Raw genomic sequence first — 22,150 nt, forward strand, 5'->3', positions numbered from 1 at the left:
GCCTCTATTAGGCACAAATCCACCCACTGGTGTGCATGTGTGGGCGTGGGCTGTCAGACTGCTCTGCTCTCCAGGTGGAAATACCTCCTTGGAGGTAGTAAACGAACATCTGATTGACTAAAAAGGAGATTATTGTTGATGCATCAATACGTTGTCTGCTATTCCTGTTTGTCTTCGCTTCCCTGTAATGAACAGAGGAACCTGCAGGTTAATGGCTTTCTGGAGGTGTGACATTCAGAGATGAAGCGCTAGATTGATGAATGCATTAATTGATTATCTGCTTATTTGTTTGTGTACCTGATGAGTACGACCTGTTATGCAAATATCTATAGGGCAACCCATAATTAAATGCAAATTAAGGAGACGGTAACAGATTTTTTCCCCCTGAAACCGGCAGAGGTGTCAAAAGTATTCACATTCATTACTCAGGTAGAAGTATAGATACTAGAGTTTAAAAATACTCCTGTAGAAGTTGAAGAATCAACTCAAGTTTTTTACTCAAGTAAAAGTATGAAAGTACTGGTTTCAAAACTACTTAAAGTATAAAAGTAAAAGTAATGTAAGGGGGAAAAAAGCCATTAAGGACAAAAGCCATTGAAAATGAATGCATCTTAGTATAATGCAAATATATTAAAGTCAAAATCAAAATCAAAATCTTAACAAGAATATTTGTCTTATTTCTAGTTAAAATGTCTCATTTTAGTAAAAAAATCTCATTACACTTAAAACAAGACTCATCACTGGAAAAAACAACAATTTTCACCTGTTTCAAGTAGATTTTCACTTGAAATAAGTAGAAAAATCTGCCAGTGGAACAAGATTTTTTTGCTTGTAATGAGAAGATAAATCTTGTCCCACTGGCAGATTTTTCTACTTATTTCAAGTGAAAATTTACTTGAAACAGGTGAAAATTGTCAAATAAGTTATTTTTCTGGTGATGACTCTAAATGTTGAAATAGCAGTAAAACCACATTCATTGATGAAATGACATAAGGGATGGAAAGGGGGGATGGCAGTTTTACAGGGGGGATGATTTTGACCGTTTTTATTTCAGGGGGGGATGCCATCCCCCCTCAACTCGAGTACTGAGTATAATGCAAATATATTAAAGAACCATATATGTGTACTATTGAGCATTAACATGTGTTTCAGAGAGCAGGAGATATGATGACTAGTTGCCTATAAGTATTGTTATGGTGCAAAAAGTCAAACTTCAGAGGCATGTTATCATTTATCCTAACCTTTATTGGAATGTACATCCAAGTTTAGTTGCAGGAATCTGAGGGAACGGATGTAAGAACAAAACTGGACAAGAACATCTGAAACAACCACAACCAAATTCACTCTATCCGGATGGAGCAATTTAACTGGATAGTTATTTTTTAAAGGCCGAAATGAAATAGAGTAACAAGGCTGTTTTTAAAATGTAAGGAGTAAAAAGTACAGATAATTGCGTGAAAATGTAAGGAGTAAAAGTAAAAACTCGTCTGAAAAATAATTACTCCAGTGAAGTATAGATAACCAAAATTTCTACTTAAGTAAGGTAACAAAGTATTTGTACTTTGTTACTTGACACCTCTGCAAACCGGTCAGCGGTTTCGGGGGAGGGGGGGGCGTCCTTTTGTACTGACAAGAATTTTGAAAAGGATTACCACCGAAACTATTCCCTTCACGTTCGGCTAAGTTTTCCAGGCAAAAAAAAAAAAAAGAAGCCTCATCTCTGCAGAGTCAATCAATGTCATGTCTTCAGCACCACCCGAGTCTGGAAGTAGCAGGTTCTCTTCGCCTCATTGCACAACCAGAGGCCGTGCCGTTCAGCCAGAGCAGAGCAGAGCAGAGCAGAGCAGTAGGTGGTTGGCACACTAACATCCACTCGCTTAGTCAGTGCATCTCAGCTACTGGATACACATGCACACATATAGAGGAGTAGATGTTAAACTAACCCCTCATGTGCTCGGGCGGACTGCCGGATGCGTGGCTCTGCACTGAAGTGATGTTCTGTTATTAAGGAGAGTCATAGCAACAGTCAATAATGACAGGATCGTATCCATGCACCACCACACCTCTTGAAAAACAACAAATCTTCTGCAATCTTGTGAAGTTGCCCCGTATAAAAATGGGTCGGGGGAAAGACATTTATTCGGTGCTGCTTCATCAGCAGAGCTCATAAAAATGTCAGCATGCTCCCTCCAACAATATTCCTCCCCTCGCTATTACGAGCCATTCACGGGCGGCTTCGTTCCTGCCTCCCTGTCAGGGTGCTGTACTTTTTACCCAGCTGTCAAAATGCAATAGTTGTCAGACGATGACAGCAGGCTTCCTTCCTTTAGTTTAAAAAAAATAAAATAATAAAAGATGCCCCCACACGACAGCGTGTCACTTCTGTCCCGTCGACTGTTTTTCCTTTTCCCCACACACTCAAACTGGCAAGGTTATTACACCATGAGCCGTGTCACTGCTCGGGTGCAGGTGAAGCTTTTGAAGCATGAAGGTTTCTCATCAGCTAGCAGGTTTTATTTTTTGGTTGTTGTTCCTTGTTTTCTGCCCAGGCGAGACCTTTGTGACACACTCTCCAGGAATCAACATCAACAAAAGCGGATAGCACTGGCTCGCAGGAAGCTGCGGTCATAAATCAGCCCCTTTTTGTTATTTAAAGGTTGGCTTTGCATGATAACTACAGATGGATCTATGGTCCTCTGTGTTGGAGTCAGTACTGGAGTTGAGGGGGGATGAGGGGGGATGGCATCCCCCCTGAAATAAAAACGGTCAAAATCATCCCCCCTGTAAAACTGCCATCCCCCCTTTCCATCCCTTATGTCATTTCATCAATGAATGTGGTTTTACTGCTATTTCAACATTTAGAGTCATCACCAGAAAAATAAAACTAGAAAAATAACTTATTTGACAATACCTGACAATACCTGTGTTACAAGTACATTTTCACTTGAAGTAAGTAGGAAAATCTGCCAGTGGGACAAGATTTATCTTCTAATTACAAGCAAAAAAATCTTGTTCCACTGGCAGATTTTTCTACTTATTTCAAGTGGAAATCTACTTGAAACAGGTGAAAATTGTTGTTTTTTCCAGTGACAAGTCTGTTTTTAAGTGTAATGAGACATTTTAACTAGAAATAAGACAAATATTCTTGTTAAAATTTTGAGTTTTTGCAGTGATCCATTTTACTTATCCTGTGAAGGACAGAGTCATATTGACTGATGTATATAGGCAGTACTCGAGATGAGGGGGGATGAGGGGGGATGGCATCCCCCCTGACCATCCCTTATGTCATTTCATCAATGAATGTGGTTTTACTGCTATTTCAACATTTAGAGTCATCACCAGAAAAATAACTTATTTGATAGTAAATTTTCACTTGAAATAAGTAGAAAAATCTGCCAGTGGGACAAGATTTATCTTCTCATTACAAGCAAAACAATCTTGTTCCACTGGCAGATTTTTCTACTTATTTTAAGTGAAAATCTACTTGAAACAGGTGAAAATTGTTGTTTTTTCCAGTGATGAGTCTTGTTTTAAGTCTGTTTTAAGACTAAGATTTTTTTTTTTACTAAAATGAGACATTTTAACTAGAAATAGGACAAATATTCTTGTTAAGATTTTGTGTTTTTGCAGTGATCCATTTTACTTATCCTGTGAAGGACAGAGTCATATTGATAAGTTCAGAAAAGTGTTTTTTATTGTTGTGTTTTGATGTATTTGATGTAAGCCCAGTGGATATTTAAAGCTTACAGAAGGCTGCATTTAACTGCTGCTATGTCATTCCTGCAGTATTTCTGCAGGTGTTTTGGTCAGTGCTATTATTTGTAATATATTATATTATTTGTAATCAGCGAGTACTCGAGTACTGGTTGGAGTGGATTGCTGTTCCTCTCCGTGAACCCTGACGGGATTCCCAGGGGGACTGAGCAAATGCACGCTCGGCTAAAGTGACAGTAAATTTCAGTTTTAAATGTAATCACATCAGTTGTCGCTCATCCTCTCTGACGTATTGTGTGGTAACACCTGCAGAACTGGGATCTGATCTCTGAGGTCTTAGTTTTATGACGTTCTCTATCCCCGACAATGTCTCGGGATTCATCAAATGGATCCTGTCTTATCCCCCATCTCAGCTGTGTCATAAGTAAGAGTAGCAGCAGAGAGAGCAGAGAGAAAATCAATAGGGAGGCATAGCACATCCTCGCCGAGGCACCGGGCCCAATCATCTCTTCCTATTGGTGATATGATCCCGGGAGATATCAGCCTAATTCTTATGAGGCCCCGAACTGCCAGCGCAGACTTTGATCCTTCTGTACACAAACATAAAAGGACTGGTATAATCATATAAATAAATAAAAACAGATGATCAGGGGAGTGAAGCTTAAAGGGAATGGCTGCCACAGAAATCACACAAGATTGCAGGGGATGTTTCACTCTCTTGTCTGCAGGTGACTAATTAGTTTAATGTCTAATTGCACAGCACTTATTGTTTGTTCAAGCGCTGACTTTGCTTTGCTTCTTGCCCACTGTTTGGATTGCCTTTAAATCTAAAGCTTTGAGCTGGCAAAATTAGTCTTTCTAACCTGGCAGAAAGGCTTTAACGTGCCGTGGCAGAATCCCTCAGTTTCTTATTTAAAAGGAGGTTTATCGCTCCGAGTGTGATCACCCACTTACAAATATTAAACCTTTTCAAAGATGATATGAAATTCAACTTCATGCTTTGCATTTTGCAGCGTTTTCATAAATAGCTTACTTTTCATTTTTTTTCCTCTCTCTTTGCCTTCATCTTTCTTTTTTCTAGGTGTATTAGCCTGAGTTAAAGTGGCCAAATGGAGTCATTCCTGGTGTATCTGATAGTGCTTGGTGTGGCTACGAAGGCACACAAAGTTCAGGTCTGCCCCAAACGCTGCGTCTGCCAGATGCTTAACCCCAATCTGGCCACGTTGTGCGACAAAAAGGGGGCTGCTGTTCGTGCCGCCGAACATCGACCGGCACACCGTGGAGATGCGGGTGGGGGATAACTTTGTGACCAGTATCAAACGCAGAGACTTCGCAAACATGACCAAGCTGGTAGACCTGACCCTGTCCCGTAACACCATCGGCTCCATCGTACCCCACGCCTTCAAGGACCTGGAGAACCTACGGGCCCTTCACCTGGACAGCAACCGGCTCACCCGCATCACCAACGACACCTTCAGCGGCATGTCCAAGCTGCACCACCTCATCCTCAACAACAACCAGCTCACCAACATCCACATCGGGGCTTTTAACGACCTGACGGCTCTGGAGGAGCTGGACCTATCGTATAACAACCTGGAGAGCGTCCCTTGGGTCGCCATTCAGAGGATGTCCAATCTCCACACACTCAATTTAGACCACAACATGCTCAGCCACATCCCGGAGGGGACGTTCGCCGGGCTGCAGAAGCTCAAGAGGCTGGACGTGACCTCCAACAAGCTCCAGAAGCTTCCTCCCGACCCCATCTTCCAGAGAGCGGGGGTCCTGGCCACGTCCGGGATAATGGGCCCCACGTCGTTCGCGCTGAGCTTCGGGGGGAACCCGCTGAGGTGCAACTGTGAGCTGCTGTGGCTGCGGAGGCTGCAGAGGGAGGATGATCTGGAGACGTGCGCCTCACCGCAGCACCTCGCCGGACGTTACTTCTGGACCGTTTCGGAGGAGGAGTTCCTGTGTGAGCCCCCTCTCATCACCAGGCACTCTCAGGTATAACCTTTGAATCAAATTTTTGCACCGTACGAGCCAAATAAGCTCCACTGTTGCACTCTCTGAGCCAGACGTCGTCTTAGGTAATCCAATGTGGCACTTTGTGCTTCCCTGGACTGTCGCTGCAAATATTAGCTTTCGAGCATGAGGAGCTTTGCGAGAGTTTCTGGACTCTTCTGGGACACGCTAGTGCAGCAGATTATTGCCAAAGCTCATGACGTACAGCTGCATTGGTTAGACGTCTTCTTAAAGTCTTTAACAGGATTCTCACTTATAGGTGTCAGTGAAGCTGCTTTATGATGGATCAGGAAAAAAAGGATCTCTTGATGGTGCACACTAGGGCTGGGCGATATATCGAGATTTTAATATATATCGATATATTTTCAAACGCGATATGGTACGAAACAATATCGTCTATATCGATTATTAAAAAAAAAAGAACTTTTTTTTTTTAATGATTTTGATATAGCTTATTTTGTGACAAATTGACTTGAATGTTTTATTTGAGATTTACACAAATGTTTTGTTATTTGCACAACCGTCAACCTCAGTGGAAAAGTCTGCCTGTTACTGTCTACATTGTATTAATTGCACAGTGTATTTTAATGTAATTGTTATGCAGGAAAGGGATATTTGTTTTATTTTATTCAAGAAGCATTTTTATTCTATACATGCAGGCAGTTTATTTTTATTTCATTTGTTTTATACATTTTGATATTGTGCAGACCTCTGTTAATAAAGGAACGTGTGACATTTGGCACGAGGCTTTGTATTAAAACTGACTGTTTTTTTAAGGGTTTGCCTCAGAAAAAAATGAAGCTAACAGAGATGCTATGCTATAATGCTTTTGGGGAAACCCCAATTATGGCACAGAAAAAATATCGATATATATCGAGTATCGCCATTCAGCTAGAAAATATTGAGATATAAGTTTTGGTCCACATCGCCCAGCCCTAGTGTACACGCAGGAAGGTTTCAGGCGTTTAGTTCATGAGCCAAACAGTCCAGACAGAATAATCTGATCATGTCCTCGACAAATCACGATAACTATGTCAACTCATTTATATTCAGCCGACCTGTTCTGCATAATTGGAGGGAAAATTAACTTTAGTTTGGATTTCAGCATTTTGAAATCATCATGAAAACTATTATTAATGTTCATGATAGTGATTTATATTATACTTTACAGGGAAAAAACACCCTATGTAATAAAGGAGTACCCTAATTACATTTTTTCAACCTCGCAGCGCAATGGATTGCTGTTAAATAGTGCTTTTTTTTCTTCTTCTCTGTTTATATACAGTTTGGTCGCCTCTCTAACCGCCTCTCCTGTTATTCCCACAGGAGCTGCGAGCTCTGGAGGGTCAGAGTGTGACCCTGCGCTGCAAGGCCAGGGGCGACCCTGACCCAATTATCCACTGGATCGCACCAGACGGACGCCTAATGTCCAACTCCTCAAGGGCGGCGGTCCACGCGGACGGAACGCTGGACATCCTCATCAGCACCGTCAAGGACTCAGGTCTGTTTACCTCCCCGTGGCTGTGCTTGTGCTGTTGACTGAACAAAATTAGTTGTTTGCCCCGTGCAAACATAAGCCTATACGATTGAAATATTTGTCGACAGCATATGATAAAGCTGAGATGGTGGAGGCGTGCACGCTTATGTACATACAAAAGTCAGAAGGAGGGGGAAAAAAAGGGACTTTTCTACTCTGGTGTAGGGCTGGGCGATATGGACCAAAAGTCATATCTCGATATTTTCTAGCTAAATGGCGATACTCGATATATATCGATATTTTTTCTGTGCCATAATTGGGGTTTCCCCCAAAGCATTATAGCATAGCATCTCTGTTAGCTTCATTTTTTTCTGAGGCAAACCCTTAAAAAAACAGTCAGTTTTAATACAAAGCCTCGTGCCAAATGTCACACAGGTTCCTTTATTAACAGAGGTCTGCACAATATCAAAATGTATAAAACAAATGAAATAAAAATAAACTGCCTGCATATATAGAATAAAAATGCTTCTTGAATAAAATAAAACAAATATCCCTTTCCTGCATAACAATTAAATTAAAATACAATGTGCAATTAATACAATGTAGACAGTAACAGGCAGACTTTTCCACTGAGGTTGACAGTTGTGCAAATAACAAAACATTTGTGCAAATCTCAAATAAAACATTCAAGTCAATTTGTCACAAAAAAGCTATATCAAAATCATAAAAAAAAAAAAAAAAAAAAATTTAAATCGATATAAACGATATTGTCTCGTACCATATCGCGTTTGAAAATATATCGATATATATTAAAATCTTGATATATCGCCCAGCCCTACTCTGGTGCCTAAGTTTCCATTATATACAGTTCATCTACTTACAAATATACTTCTTTTTTTACCTTTACTGACTATTACATTCTCAAAGACACACACCACAACTCCCCCTTTTTAAGAAAAATAGCTCAAAGAGCCCAAATTACACTCGGAGAAGGTCTGCAGCAGATGGAGTTATTCTCCCTCACAGACGGCACCGCTGAGCTCACGGAGGTCCAGACTTCATACAGTAATTTATCGACAGCGCCGTGTAGCACAGTAGCACGTTCGTTTGGAAAGCCTCAGACAGAGCAGATAGATAGTGATGGTTTTTGACCAATTAGCCGACCAACCAGATCTCATCGGGGCCCGTAGGGGCAGTAAAGAAACACAGTGATGAAGCTTTTAGACAATAAAACAATTAAACCAGTTCTGTTAAGCAACAAAGAGGAAAACTGGAAAATATAGATAACACATCAAATAAAACAATTGAGAGCTTGGCAGAAATGGATAAATTGAAGATAAACGAACAAAGTGTATAATATATTAGACTAAAGCTTAACTTATTTGTTAGAGTATATATAACCCTTTGGTTTAAAGACATAGAATATCAATAATCTAATGTTCTATTTTGCAAAAAGGCTCAAACGCCTCCTCTGTGTGTGTTTTTATTTCTTATCTGAGATCAAACAGAAGCATTTCTGAGGGTAAATATGACCTAAGCTAATGTTTGCATCTAATCTCACGGACCAGATACCGTCCATGTGGTCGTCTGGTCAAACTGACAGCTCCTGCATGAGCAGAACAACCGCGCTTGCTTCGGTTCGCTGCCTCTATGATTCTTCTGCAGGATGTGCAAGAGCAATCATCTGCAACGCTCCCGACCAGCACGTAGTCCCGGACGTGAAGTCCCTGTTTCAGCCTTTTAACTATCAGATGATGATCTTGATTGCATCTATTTTTGGTGAATGGCCCGCTCTTATATAATGCCTTTAAACCGTATCCAGGTGCTTCAAAGTTCTTTACACTTTGTTTCTCATTTACTCATTCACGCAAGCAAACTCAGGCAACCGCGCTTCTGTTAAATGTTCCTATCCTGATAAGCACATCGGGGACAATGTGGGGTCCGTGTGTCCTACCCAAGGACAGGCTCGTTAGGGGAACAAGTTCCCACTCACAACTGCTATTGCAGGATTAGACAATGTTCATATAAGCCCATGTTTCATTCAGCTTATATTTGTATGGGAATGCAGTCTTTAGATGGTTTCAAAAATTAGTCATATCCACCGGTTATGCCAGTTTTTTACAAACGGCATCTTCAAGTACCTCAGAAAAAGGAGAATTTAAATAGAAATGAGGTTGATGTGCACAGGAACTTTTTAATCTGGCTTTAATTTCACACCATAATTTCCCTTGGTATTATTTTTCTCATTTTTTTTTTACTGTTTTGGTTATTAATGGAGTGTTTAAACGGAAGAGTTAGCAGCATTTCTGCTGTATAAAAATATTAGTTTTCCCATATCTGGGGATGTCCAACAAGCGGCTAAATTGGACGGTTAAAAACCCCTTGTGCTTTTTTTCATTTTCAGAGGTTCAAAATTAACTTAAACTGTAATATAACTATGTGTATATACTAAATATGTGTATGTGTATATACTATATACAGTTGAGGACGATTTTATTAGCCCCCTTACAAAATAGTGCTTGTTTTCTAAGTGTTTTCCAAGTGATATTAACCAGAGCAAAATAAACTGAACACAGCTTTTTGTAGACTTCATAGTTTTATTTTGGATGCTTACACTTTTTTATATTCCACTTAGAAATGAAGATATTGTACAAAACACAAAAACTACCAGGGTCAAAATTATTAGCCCCCCACACCCTAATAGTCAATTGTGTATCCTTTTTGCTGTATTACTGCCTGCAGACGTTTGTTGTGGTTTACAACAAGTCTCTCACACTTCATTTGAGGAATCCTGGCCCATTCTTCTTTGGCAAATCTCTCCAGTTCCTCTAGATTTGATGGGTGCCTGGCATGGACATGTTTCTTTAGGTCACCCCACAGATTTTCTATTGGATTTAAGTCAGGGCTTTGTGCAGGCCATTCAATGACATTCACTTTGGTCGTCTAGAGATAGTTCTTCACCGAGAGGGAGGTGTGTTTAGGATCCTTGTCATGTTGGAAGATGAAGTGACGTCTCAGACCCAGTTTCACAGCTGACTGCCTAAGGTTCTCTTTCAAAATAGCCAAATATTTGTCTTTATTCATGATTCCATCCACCTTGACAAGATTTCCTGTTCCAGATGCACTGAAGCATCCCCACAGCATAACACTCCCACCACCATGCTTCACTGTGGGGATGGTGTTCTTTGGGTTGAATGCCTGTCCTTTTTTTCTCCAAACGTAAGCAGTGTCCCTGTGGCCAAAGAGCTCTAGTTTAGTCTCGTCAGACCACAAGACACGCTTCCAGTATGAATAATCTTTCTCCAGGTTGTCTCGAGCATACTGAAGTCTGGCTTGAAGGTGCCTCTTCCTCAAAAGTGGGGTTTTTCTTGGTCTGCACCCTCGTAGGTCATTCCTGTGCAGAGCTCTAGTTATGGTCTTCTTCGAGACAATGATTCCTGATGTGACCAAGTCATTTGCCAGCGCCTTGGAAGTTAATCTGGGGTCTCTAGACACGTCTCTCACCAGTTTCCTCTCCAGTCTCTCTGAAATCTTTCTCTTTCTACCTCTGCCAGGCTTGTTCTGCACTGTGTTGCTGTCTTTGGAGCGTTGAATGATGCCTCTCACTCCAGTCCTTGACACCTGGAAACGGTGATCTTCGTATATCCCTCCCCTGCTTTGTGGGCATCTATAATTCTTATTCTGAGGTCCACACTGATCTCCTTTGTTTTTGGCATGTTGCTTCCTCAACTGCCAGCTCCATAATGAGGCTTTTATACCATGTTTTGGCTTGAGTTAATTAACTTAACTGAATTGAGTGCAATCACCTGTTTGACCTGATTACCTTTATGCACATCACCTGTGAAGGTTAAGCACATCACTGCATAAAAGTGGCTTGTGTGATGACTTAATAAATGGTAATTTCTTAAAGGGGGCTAATAATAATGTCCCTGGTCATTTTAGCTTTTTCTTACATAGCAATGTTTTGGTGCACAAATATAAATGTTTTGGCCCATATAATGACAAATTGTATGTTCAGGAATGCTCTGTTAGAACCACCTTGCTCTGCTAAAAAGGATCTTGCCAGAAACTTGAAAAAACTTAAAATTCCATAGGGGGGCTAATAATATCGTCCTCAACTGTATGTGTTTATATATATATATATATATATATATATATATATATATATATATATATATATATATATATATATATATATATATATATGTGTGTATATATATATATATGTGTGTATATATATATATATATGTGTGTATATATATATGTATATATAGCCTCAGTACCTGCTCTCCACAGGGCTGTGTGTTGAGCCCCCTGCTCTATTCTCTGTACACACATGACTGCACCTCTGCCCGTCACAGTAACACCATTGTGAAGTTTGCTGATGATGCCACAGTGGTGGGGCTCGTCTCAGGAGGTGACGAGTCCGCCTTCAGGGGCGAGGGGGAGCGGCTGTCAGTGTGGTGCAGCAACACCTCAAAGACAAAACAGCTATGACCTGCTAATGGAAAAAAACGGACCTTACACCCCTAACCATCGGGGAGACTGTGTGGAGAGGGTAGACGATTTCCGTTTCCTCGGGGTCCACATTGAGCAGGACACCTTTGGTGGTATATCACAAATGATTACGTAGTAAATAAAAGTTTTGAGTCAGCAGGCATAACAGGAGCTTGCACATGTTGTTTTCCAAAACAACTTTCTGTTCAGCGAGCAGAATTTCCTTAAGCATGATCAACACAACCCACCCATAAATCCCCACGTGTGATCGGCTTTGACACCCTTATAGGGCTGGGCGATATATCGAGATTTTAATATATATATCGATATATTTTCAAACGCGATATGGTACGAGACAATATCATTTATATCGATTTAAAATTTTTTTTTTTTTTTTTTTTATGATTTTGATATAGCTTATTTTGTGACAAATTGACTTAAATTTTTTATTTGAGATTTGGACAAATGTTTTGTTATTTGCACAACTGTCAACCTCAGTGGAAAAGTCTGCCTGTTACTGTCTACATTGTATTAATTGCACAGTGTATTTTAATTTAATTGTTATGCAGGAAAGGGATATTTGTTTTATTTTATTCAAGAAACATTTTATTCTATATATGCAGGCAGTTTATTTTTGTTTCATTTGTTTTATACATTTTGATATTGTGCAGACCTCTGTTAATAAATGTACCTGTGTGACATTTGGCACGAGGCTTTGTATTAACACTGACTGTTTTTTTAAGGGTTTGCCTCAGAAAAAAATGAAGCTAACAGAGATGCTATGCTATAATGCTTTGGGGGAAACCCCAATTATGGCACAGAAAAAATATCGATATATATCGAGTATCGCCATTCAGCTAGAAAATATCGAGATATGACTTTTGGTCCATATCGCTCAGCCCTACCCCCTTACATTGGTGACTGGCAGTGACATGTTTGATTAGCTTAGGATAGTAATCAATAAAAGTAAGAGAGTGAGCGGAGCAGGGGGAGAGGGAGCCCAAACAGGCTGCTCACCGCAGCACAGAGAAAATACAGGTTTTATGCTGCCGGATCTCTTTCACCAGATCTTTTGTGTCAAATCAAACTATCAAACTAAAACAGCTGTCCTGAAGGAGAGCCAGAAGTAGCACCGATGGCTTTTTGTGGTTAAAACATTCTCTTGCTTTTCTCTAAACATCTTTCGGCAAGAGTTTTTTTTTAATAAACCACTGTGCTCTGGTGGGCATGCTTCATTGATCCGATGTGAATGACCTGCAGGGAGTACTTACGAGTGCAAAGAGAGGTCCAGTTATATATATTTCTTTCTGAAAATAAAAAAGAATATCTACCCGCTTGACTCATTACCTCGCTAAGTATTTTTCTGCATTGGCCTCAACTATTATTTTTTCTTCATCACAACAGGTTCTTTATTTCACAAACTAAAATTAAATTTCAAATAAAACAGTTGACTAAGCAGACTGTGATTTGTGAGCGTGGCTACCTTGCGGGTGACAAATATTCATAAAACAGAGGTGTGGATGGCAGATGGTTTTGGGGGGTTCTCTCTTAGATAAACCCTTTACTCCGACACTAACACTAACAGGATTTTCTCAAGCATTTTCAGCACAAAAATCAATAATATTTTTACAAACGATGTTCCTCAAAGAAAGGTCACATTTCTTCTTCTATGGTGCATAATATCAACAAAAAATTGAAGGAATCTTGAGTAATTTCAGTGATTAAAAGCTCAAGAATGCCATTGTGCGCTGGACACCTGAAATCTTTGTTTCATCATTGAGATTTCTTTGGGAAACCAAGCACAAATGCCACTTAAAAGTTTATTCTGTGAAAAGGAAGCCTATTGTTACCCTTGTCCAGGGGCAGCACGGACTCTCTCGGGTCTGAGGCGTCTGAGTTGAACCATGGCTCAGCAGGAATGGGCATTGCGATCAGACAAATCAGTATTCCAGAGCTTTCTTTCCAAGAAATAGGTACCATGTGCTCTGGAGCAAAGACAAGAAGGACCGTCCAGACTGTAATCAGCAACAAGTCCAAAAGCCAGTAGGGATGGGCGGTATGGACTAAAAAATGTATCACGATAATTTCTGGCATTTATCCTGATAAAAAAAATACCAATTCAACTCCATCTTTGTAACTATAAATCTATCTCGCTCTCAGATCCGCCATGTTTGTTACACAAAAACATAATCAACGGGAATTTTTCTTTCTTTCTTTCTTTCTTTCTTTCTTTCTTTCTTTCTTTCTTTCCTTCTTTCCTTCTTTCCTTCTTTCCTTCTTTCCTTCCTTCCTTCCTTCCTTCCTTCCTTCCTTCCTTCCTTCCTTCCTTCCTTCCTTCCTTCCTCGTTTTCTCCCTTCCTTCCTCCTTTCCTTGTTTTCTCCCTTCTTTCCTCCTTTCCTTGTTTCCTTCCTTCCTTCCTTCCTTCCTTCCTTCCTTCCTTCCTTCCTTCCTTCCTTCCTTCCTTCCTTCCTTCCTTCCTTCCTTCCTTCCTTCCTTCCTTCCTTCCTTCCTTCCTCGTTTTCTCCCTTCCTTCCTCCTTTCCTTGTTTTCTCCCTTCCTTCCTTCCTTCCTTCCTTCCTTCCTTCCTTCCTTCCTTCCTTCCTTCCTTCCTTCCTTCCTTCCTTCCTTCCTTCCTTCCTTCCTTCCTCCTGCTCTCTCCTTCCTTCCTCCCTTCCTCTTTTCTCCCTTCTTTCCTCCTTTCCTTGTTTTCTCCCTTCCTTCCTCCTTTCCTTGTTTTCTTCCTTCCTTCCTTCCTTCCTTCCTTCCTTCCTTCCTTCCTTCCTTCCTTCCTTCCTTCCTTCCTTCCTTCCTTCCTTCTTCCCTTCCTCTTTTCTCCCTTCCTTCTTCCCTTCCTCTTTTCTCCCTTCCTTCCTCTTTTCCTTGTTTTCTCCCTTCCTTCCTTCCTTCCTTCCTTCCTTCCTTCCTTCCTTCCTTCCTTCCTTCCTTCCTTCCTTCCTTCCTTCCTTCCTTCCTTCCTTCCTTCCTTCCTTCCTTCCTTCCTTCCTTCCTTCTCGTACGTTGTGCGTGGATTTAACACAGAACCATAAATCAACTTTACACAAAAACATCATCAAGGGGAATTTATCGTTTTTACCGTGAGATGACAAATTCTTATCGTGAGGAATTTTTTTGACGGTATATCGTGAACGGTAAAATATCGCCCATCCCTAAAAGCCAGATTTTGTGATGGTTCAGGATTGTATCAGCGCCACAGGGGAAGGTCAGCATTAATGCAGAAAGGAGCACATGCAACCTTCAAAGCAACATTCTTTCCAGGGATGGCCAAGCTTTTTCTTTCAACATGACAAACCTTTTCTCAAAAAAAGTGTTTGAAACCAAAAAAATGTGACAATAATGACCCTGGACTGTTGAACTCCTTACGATGAGTTTACAGGAAGAATGAGACAAAGCAACGACTGAAATGCTCTTCGCTTGGTATCCTCGACGCAGGGGCGTCAATTGGGTATGAAGGTACGGCAGCCGCCACACTTTGGCTTCAAGGGAAAATGTAAATGTTTGTTTTTTAAATACATTTATGGAATTACTCTGTGTCCATTTGTATAGATTATTCTATTACTTAATACGTATAGAATAACTACAAATGCAAATCAGAACAACATGATCGATTTCACTAGTTATTATATACTGCAAAAACTCAAAATCTTAACAAGAATTTTTGTGCTATTTCTAGTTAAAATGTCTAATTTTTAGTTAAAAAAAAAAATAAGTGGAAAAATCTGCCAGTGGAACAAGATTTTTTTGCGTGTAATGAGAAGATAAATCTTGTCCCACTGGCAGATTTTTCTACTTATTTCAAGTGAAAATGTACTTGAAACAGGTGAAAATGGTCAAATAAAAAGTTATTTTTCTGGTGATGAATCTTGTTTTAAGTGTAATGAGATTTTTTGACTAAAAATGAGACATTTTAACTAGAAATAAGACAAATATTCCTGGTAAGATTTTGAGTTTTTGCAGTGAGCGAGACTGCATTTGAAAAAGTTCCAATTTTCTTGACCACACAGATAAGCTACATAGCAGACTTCTGTGATGAGTATTTGCTGGACGTGTTGATTGATACTCTAGTTAAGTTCTGTGACTCGTAACCTTGCCATACCTTAGCTTTGACTGAATTGACGCCACTGCCTCGACGCCAAAACGTCTTTTAAGTGTTGAGAGAAGCAATGGCAACGTTGCAAAGTTGTTCTCTGGAAAGTGTTGCAGGCAAATGCACAAATGGGTTGATATTAATGAGTCCAACGCACTTGATGTGAGACATTAAAGACAGTTTAAGTTCATCCTGTCTGCAGAGGAATACAATTTAAAATAAATGTAGAGCCTACTGTTTATTTTTTTTGATTTTGAGTTATGATAAATGCAAAAATCCCAACTAAACCCAACCAGAAACCACAGCTAATGACAGGGACCTGGTCCGTTATTTACACCCATTCAATGCTAACTAACCACGCAGCAGCGCCGGGGTCAAAGCCTGTTGTAAGAAACGTCTTAACAAAGGAGAACAGTAAACATTTTAACCCTCCAGCACTTTATAAATTAGAGACAATGTTTTAATGAGTTTCGACATGCTCTTGGGCTGCATTAGTTATGCTCGGATAAAGCTCGACTTGTGTTCTCTTTTTCCAGTTTTCATGTAAAGCTAAGCTGAAGGGCCTCTGACTTCAGCCTCCACCACCACTCAGAGACAATACCAAGCACATGTTTTTTGCACAGTTTCCTTCAAAGGCAGTGAAAATAATTCAATGTGGCTTAAATTTGTGAACATTTGCTTCGCTCTGCTGCAACACGCAGTAAGTAGGTTGGTGTGTTTTACCAATTTGAACAAATTCGTCAAAGTTACGCGTTGTGCTTCCATGTGGAGGCCACAGCACCGGTTTAAATGTCACAATATTTTTAATTTTTTTTTAACATTCTTTTTGTTATACATTTTCAAAATTATACATGTCCAGTGCAGTGTATATACCAGGGATATTCAATTGGCGGCCCGCGGGCCACATGCGGCCCGCCAGGAGCTTTTATGTGGCACCTGGTCATATTTCAAAAAAGGGGTTGTTTGTTGAAAAAAAAAATATATATATATATATTTTTTTTTTATTTCAGATTTTTTGCCAGTGTTGCACAGCGTTAATGTTTGTCACATTATTATTAACCTCCGTTTTACAGAGGACTTGTTGACATCATTAGGCTTCTAGGATTGGCCTGACATTTTTTTCATTTGAATAAGTGAGGACTTTGCATTTCAGATGGAACTTCTAAGCCTCCTATAATTTCATATGATTGTTTTGTTTGCTGATATAATGCACAGATGTGTCATTAATAAAGGAGCTTATGGTTAATATTTTAGTTGCTTATTTATAACATCAAACTGGCTACTATGGACTGAAATGCTTGTGTCCAATGCCCAATATAATATTCAAATAAGGAAATCTTGGTGGAAAGTGGTGCTTTGTCATTATGGCGTGTTTTATTAAAAGTAGGTCAATATCTACTTCATTAAGTTTGCACAATGCATGGTTTCAAAATGAACTTGCATTTGAAATAATATTTCTTTATTTGAATATTATATTTAACATTCACATTGACTATATCTGGAGACAATTAATACATAATTCATATGTAAACTAGATATATTCAAATGTATAATACAAATGTATTATATATACATAAGTCTTCATCTTTGAGTGCAAAATACCTTTTGAAAACCCCCACATTTTCAAATTGTGCGCCCCTCTCCATACAGTCCTTTTGCAGATGTGGCCCCCGGCCGAATCTAGTTGAATACCCCTGGTATATACAAATAATTTGAAATATGTAGCAGATCCAGAATACATACAAAGTAACGATTCCCAAGGTCCTCAGTGAGTCCAATATTTCAGGCAGTTCCCAGGTACTCCAACACTTTCCCAAATTTTTCTCCAAAAAGGCTCCTCTGACCTCTAATTCCAAATCTCACTCTTTCCAGTGAAATATAGTCGGCTATCAACGACTTCCATAACTGTGTTGAGGGAGGTTCTTCTCCCACCCACTTAGTCATAATAGCCTTTCGGCCCAACATAAGCAAGAACTGTAAAGTGTTTTTATGCCGTGATAGTGATCTAGGGACACTTCCCAGTAGACATAGTAGTGGGTTTGGCTGTAATTGTTGTTGTATTATCCTACTAGGAATGGGCGATATTTTACCGTTCACGATAAACCGTCAAAAAAATTCCTCACGGTAAGAATTTGTCATCTCACGGTAAAAACGATAAATTCCCGTTAATGAAGTTTTTGTGTAAAGATGATTTTTGGAAGGAAGGAAGGAAGGAAGGAAGGAAGGAAGGAAGGAAGGAAGGAAGGAAGGAAGGAAAGAAGGAAGGAAGGAAGGAAGGGAAAAAAGAAGGAAGGAAGGAAGGAAGGAAGGAAGGAAGGAAGGAAGGAAGGAAGGAAGGAAGGAAGGAAGGAAGGAAGGAAGGAAGGAAGGAAGGAAGGGAAAAAAGAAGGAAGGAAGGAAGGAAGGGAAAAAAGAAGGAAGGAAGGAAGGAAGGAAGGGAAAAAAGAAGGAAGGAAAGAAGGAAGGAAGGAAGGAAGGAAGGAAGGAAGGAAGGAAGGAAGGAAGGAAGGGAAAAAAGAAGGAAGGAAAGAAGGAAGGAAGGAAGGAAGGAAGGAAGGAAGGAAGGAAGGAAGGAAGGAAGGAAGGAAGGAAGGAAGGGAAAAAAGAAGGAAGGAAGGAAGGAAGGAAGGGAAAAAAGAAGGAAGGAAAGAAGGAAGGAAGGAAGGAAGGAAGGAAGGAAGGAAGGAAGGAAGGAAGGAAGGAAGGAAGGAAGGAAGGAAGGAAGGGAGAAAACAAGGAAAGAAGGAAGGAAGGAAGAAAGGAAGGAAGAAGAAAGAAAGAAAGAAAGAAAGAAAGAAAGAAAGAAAGAAAGAAAGAAAGAAAGAAAGAAAGAAAGAAAGAACGAAAGAAAGAAAGAAAGAAAGAAAGAAAGAAAGAAAGAAAGAAAGAAAGAAAGAAAGAAAGAAAGAAAGAAAGAAAGAAAGAAAGAAAGAAAGAAAGAAAAAAGGATAAATTCCCATTGATTACGTTTTTGTGTAAAGCTGATTTTTGGAAGGAAGGAAGGGAGAAAACAAGGAAAGAAGGAAGGAAGGGAGGAAAGAAGGAAGGAAGGGAAAAAAGAAGGAAGGAAGGAAGGAAAGAAAGGGGAGAAGGAAGGGATAAAACAAGGAAAGGAGGAAGGATGGGAGAAAGAAAGAAAGAAAAAAGGATAAATTCCTGTTGAGGATGTTTTTGTGTAACAAACATGGCGGATCTGAGAGCGAGATAGATTTATAGTTGAAAAGGTGGAGTTGAATTGGTATTTTTTTTATCGTCATTTATATCGTTATTGGGATAAATGCCAGAAATTATCGTGATACATTTTTTAGTCCATACCGCCCATCCCTATATCCCCTAACCTCGACACATACAGTTCCCCAGAAACTTTGAATCTTCTCACATTCCCAAAGACAGTGCAATCCCATTCCTAATCTAGTTTTACATTTTTGACAGTTTGGAAAGGCCCCTGCTGTATATTTACTATATATATATATATATATATATATATATATATATATATAGTATATATATATATATACTACATACTATATATATATATATATATATATATATATATATATATATATATATATATATATATAGTATATATATATATATACTACATACTATATATATATATATATATATATATATATTATATATATATATATATATATATATATATATATATATATATATATATATATGGAGATATATAGACTTTTATACAATGTCACAATATTTTAAATACTGGGAAGAACGCTGATGTCAGCAGGTGCCGTTTCAGGTTCCTTCACCTGCGTTGCGTCCAACCCGGCCGGAGAGGCCCAGCAGACGGTGGACATGGTCATCACCAAACTCCCGCACATCGCCAACAACACGGTGGGCGAGCAGGAGCCCGACCCCGGGTCCTCAGATATCGCCACGGTGACCAAGACGGGGGCGGGGACGGAGGCCGGAGGGGTTCCTCTGGGGAACGCAAAGACCAGCCCGGAGAAGAAAGTGGTGATCGCCGAGGCCACGTCCACCTCAGCGCTGGTCAAGTTTCACTTCCACAGGAGTATTCCTGGGATCCGCATGTTCCAAATCCAGTACAACGGGAGCTATGACGACTCACTGGTATACAGGTAGGAGCAGTGCTCAAGTTGTAAAAAAAAATCAGGGGGGATGGTGGATTTTATCATATGGGGACAGATAATTTGTGCTGATTAGAAATAATATAATATATTACAAATAATAGCACTGACCAAAACATCTGCAGAAATACTGCAGGAATGACATAGCAGCAGTTAAATGCAGCCTTCTGTAAGCTTTAAATATCCACTGGGCTTACATCAAATACATCAAACCATAAAAATAAAAAACAGTTTTCTGAACTTATCAATATGACTTTGTCCTTCACAGGATGAGTAAAATGGATCACTGCAAAAACTCAAAATCTTAACAAGAATATTTGTCTTATTTCTAGTTAAAATGTCTCATTTTAGTAAAAAAAAATCTCATTACACTTAAAACAAGACTCATCACTGTAAAAAACCTGTTTCAACTAGATTTTCACTTGAAATAAGTAGAAAAATCTGCCAGTGGAACAAGATTCTTTTGCTTGTAATAAGAAGATAAATCTTGTTCTTTTCAAGTGAAAATGTACTTGAAACAGGTGAAAATTGTCAAAAAGGTTATTTTTCTGGTGATGACTCTAAATGTTGAAATAGCAGTAAAACCACATTCATTGATTAAATGACATAAGGGATGGAAAGGGGGGATGGCAGTTTTACAGGGGGGATGATTTTGACCGTTTTTAATTCAAGGGGGGATGCCATCCCCCCTCATCCCCCCTCAACTCCAGTACTGGGTAGGAGGACGGACCTGACACCATCACAGAGATACAATTCAATAGCAAAGTCTTTGAGTCAGCAGCAGTGTTGGGTGTAACACGTTACTGTAACGAGATTACATTCGCCAGTAACGCAGTAATGTACCGCGTTACAGTTGTAATTTGGGTAATCCCGTTAGAGTTACTCTAAGACAAAAAAAATACGTTACTTTAGTTACTTTAAGCTTTTTCAGCTACATGTAGAACGGGAGAACAGAAAAGAAAATCAAACTTGCCTTTCATGCGTCTTCACGCGTTGCGCAACACTTGTCTGACTTAAGGCTGAATTATGGTTCCGCGTTAAATCGACGCAGAGCCTACGGCGTAAATTCTGCGTTGGTGTAACGCAGAACCATAAATCAGCCTTTAACGTGATTTTACGGGATTTTACGGGATTTTATGTGATCTTACGGGATTTTACAGGACTTCTGGTGCTGATCTGGGGACTGCAGTAATAAGGTTCCAACTACAGAACTGTCTCAGAAAATTTAAATATTGTGATAAAGTTCTTTATTTTCTGTTATGCAATTAAAAAAAACTATTGCAAGCCTTTTATTATTTTATTATTTTAATATTGCTGATTATGGCTTACATTTTAAGATTAAGATTCCCAGAATATTCATATTTTTTGAGATAGGATATTTGAGTTTTCTTAAGCTGTAAAGCATGATCAGCAATATTAAAATAAGAAAACTCTTGCAATATTTCAGTTGATTTGTAATGAATCCAGAATGTATGACATTTTTGTTTTTGTAATTGCATTACAGAAAATCACAATATTCTAATTTTCTGAGACAGTCCTGTAAATGTTGTTCATTGGCAATCGAGTTATGGTGCAGCTCAGGTGATATTGCGGAGTAATCCAAAAGTAATGTAACTAGTAATGTAACTAGTTACTTTCAGCAATCAGTAACTAAGTAGTGTAAGGGATTAAGTTTTTTAAAAGTAACTAGTAATATATAATGGATTACTTTTTTGAGTAACTACCCCAACACTGGTCAGTACGACGGAGGATTAGGGCCAAACTAAGACAAAAAAAATTGGAAATTACGAGAATTAAGTTATAATATAATGAGAATAAAGTCGTAATAGAATAAAGTCGTAATATTATGAGAATAAAGTCGTAATATTACAAGAATAAAGTCGTAATATTATGAGAATAAAGTCGTAATATTACGAGAATAAAGTCATAATGTTGCGAGAATAAAGTCGTAACATTACGAGAATAAAGTCGTAACATTACGAGAATAAAGTCGTAATGTTGCGAGAATAAAGTCGTAATAGAATAAAGTCGTAATATTACGAGAATAAAGTCGTAACATTACGAGAATAAAGTCGTAACATTACGAGAATAAAGTCGTAATGTTGCGAGAATAAAGTCGTAATAGAATAAAGTCGTAATATTACGAGAATAAAGTCGTAATATTACGAGAATAAAGTCGTAACATTACGAGAATAAAGTCGTAACATTACGAGAATAAAGTC

General features: G+C 39.2%; 1 protein-coding gene across 1 annotated transcript in view; it reads left to right on the top strand.

Moving 5' to 3' along the window:
* Positions 1 to 22,150, top strand: part of lrfn5b (leucine rich repeat and fibronectin type III domain containing 5b) — a 91,972-nt gene that overhangs the window by 16,071 nt on the left and 53,751 nt on the right. Inside the window, 4 exon segments of the mRNA XM_061707354.1 lie at positions 4,796 to 4,943; positions 4,945 to 5,715; positions 7,060 to 7,234; positions 19,580 to 19,919. Coding sequence (XP_061563338.1) covers positions 4,824 to 4,943; positions 4,945 to 5,715; positions 7,060 to 7,234; positions 19,580 to 19,919 — 1,406 coding nt within the window. The 5' untranslated portion in view covers positions 4,796 to 4,823.

This window comes from Cololabis saira, chromosome 18 (assembly GCF_033807715.1).
Source record: "Cololabis saira isolate AMF1-May2022 chromosome 18, fColSai1.1, whole genome shotgun sequence".
NCBI classification, from domain to species: Eukaryota; Metazoa; Chordata; class Actinopteri; order Beloniformes; family Belonidae; genus Cololabis; species Cololabis saira.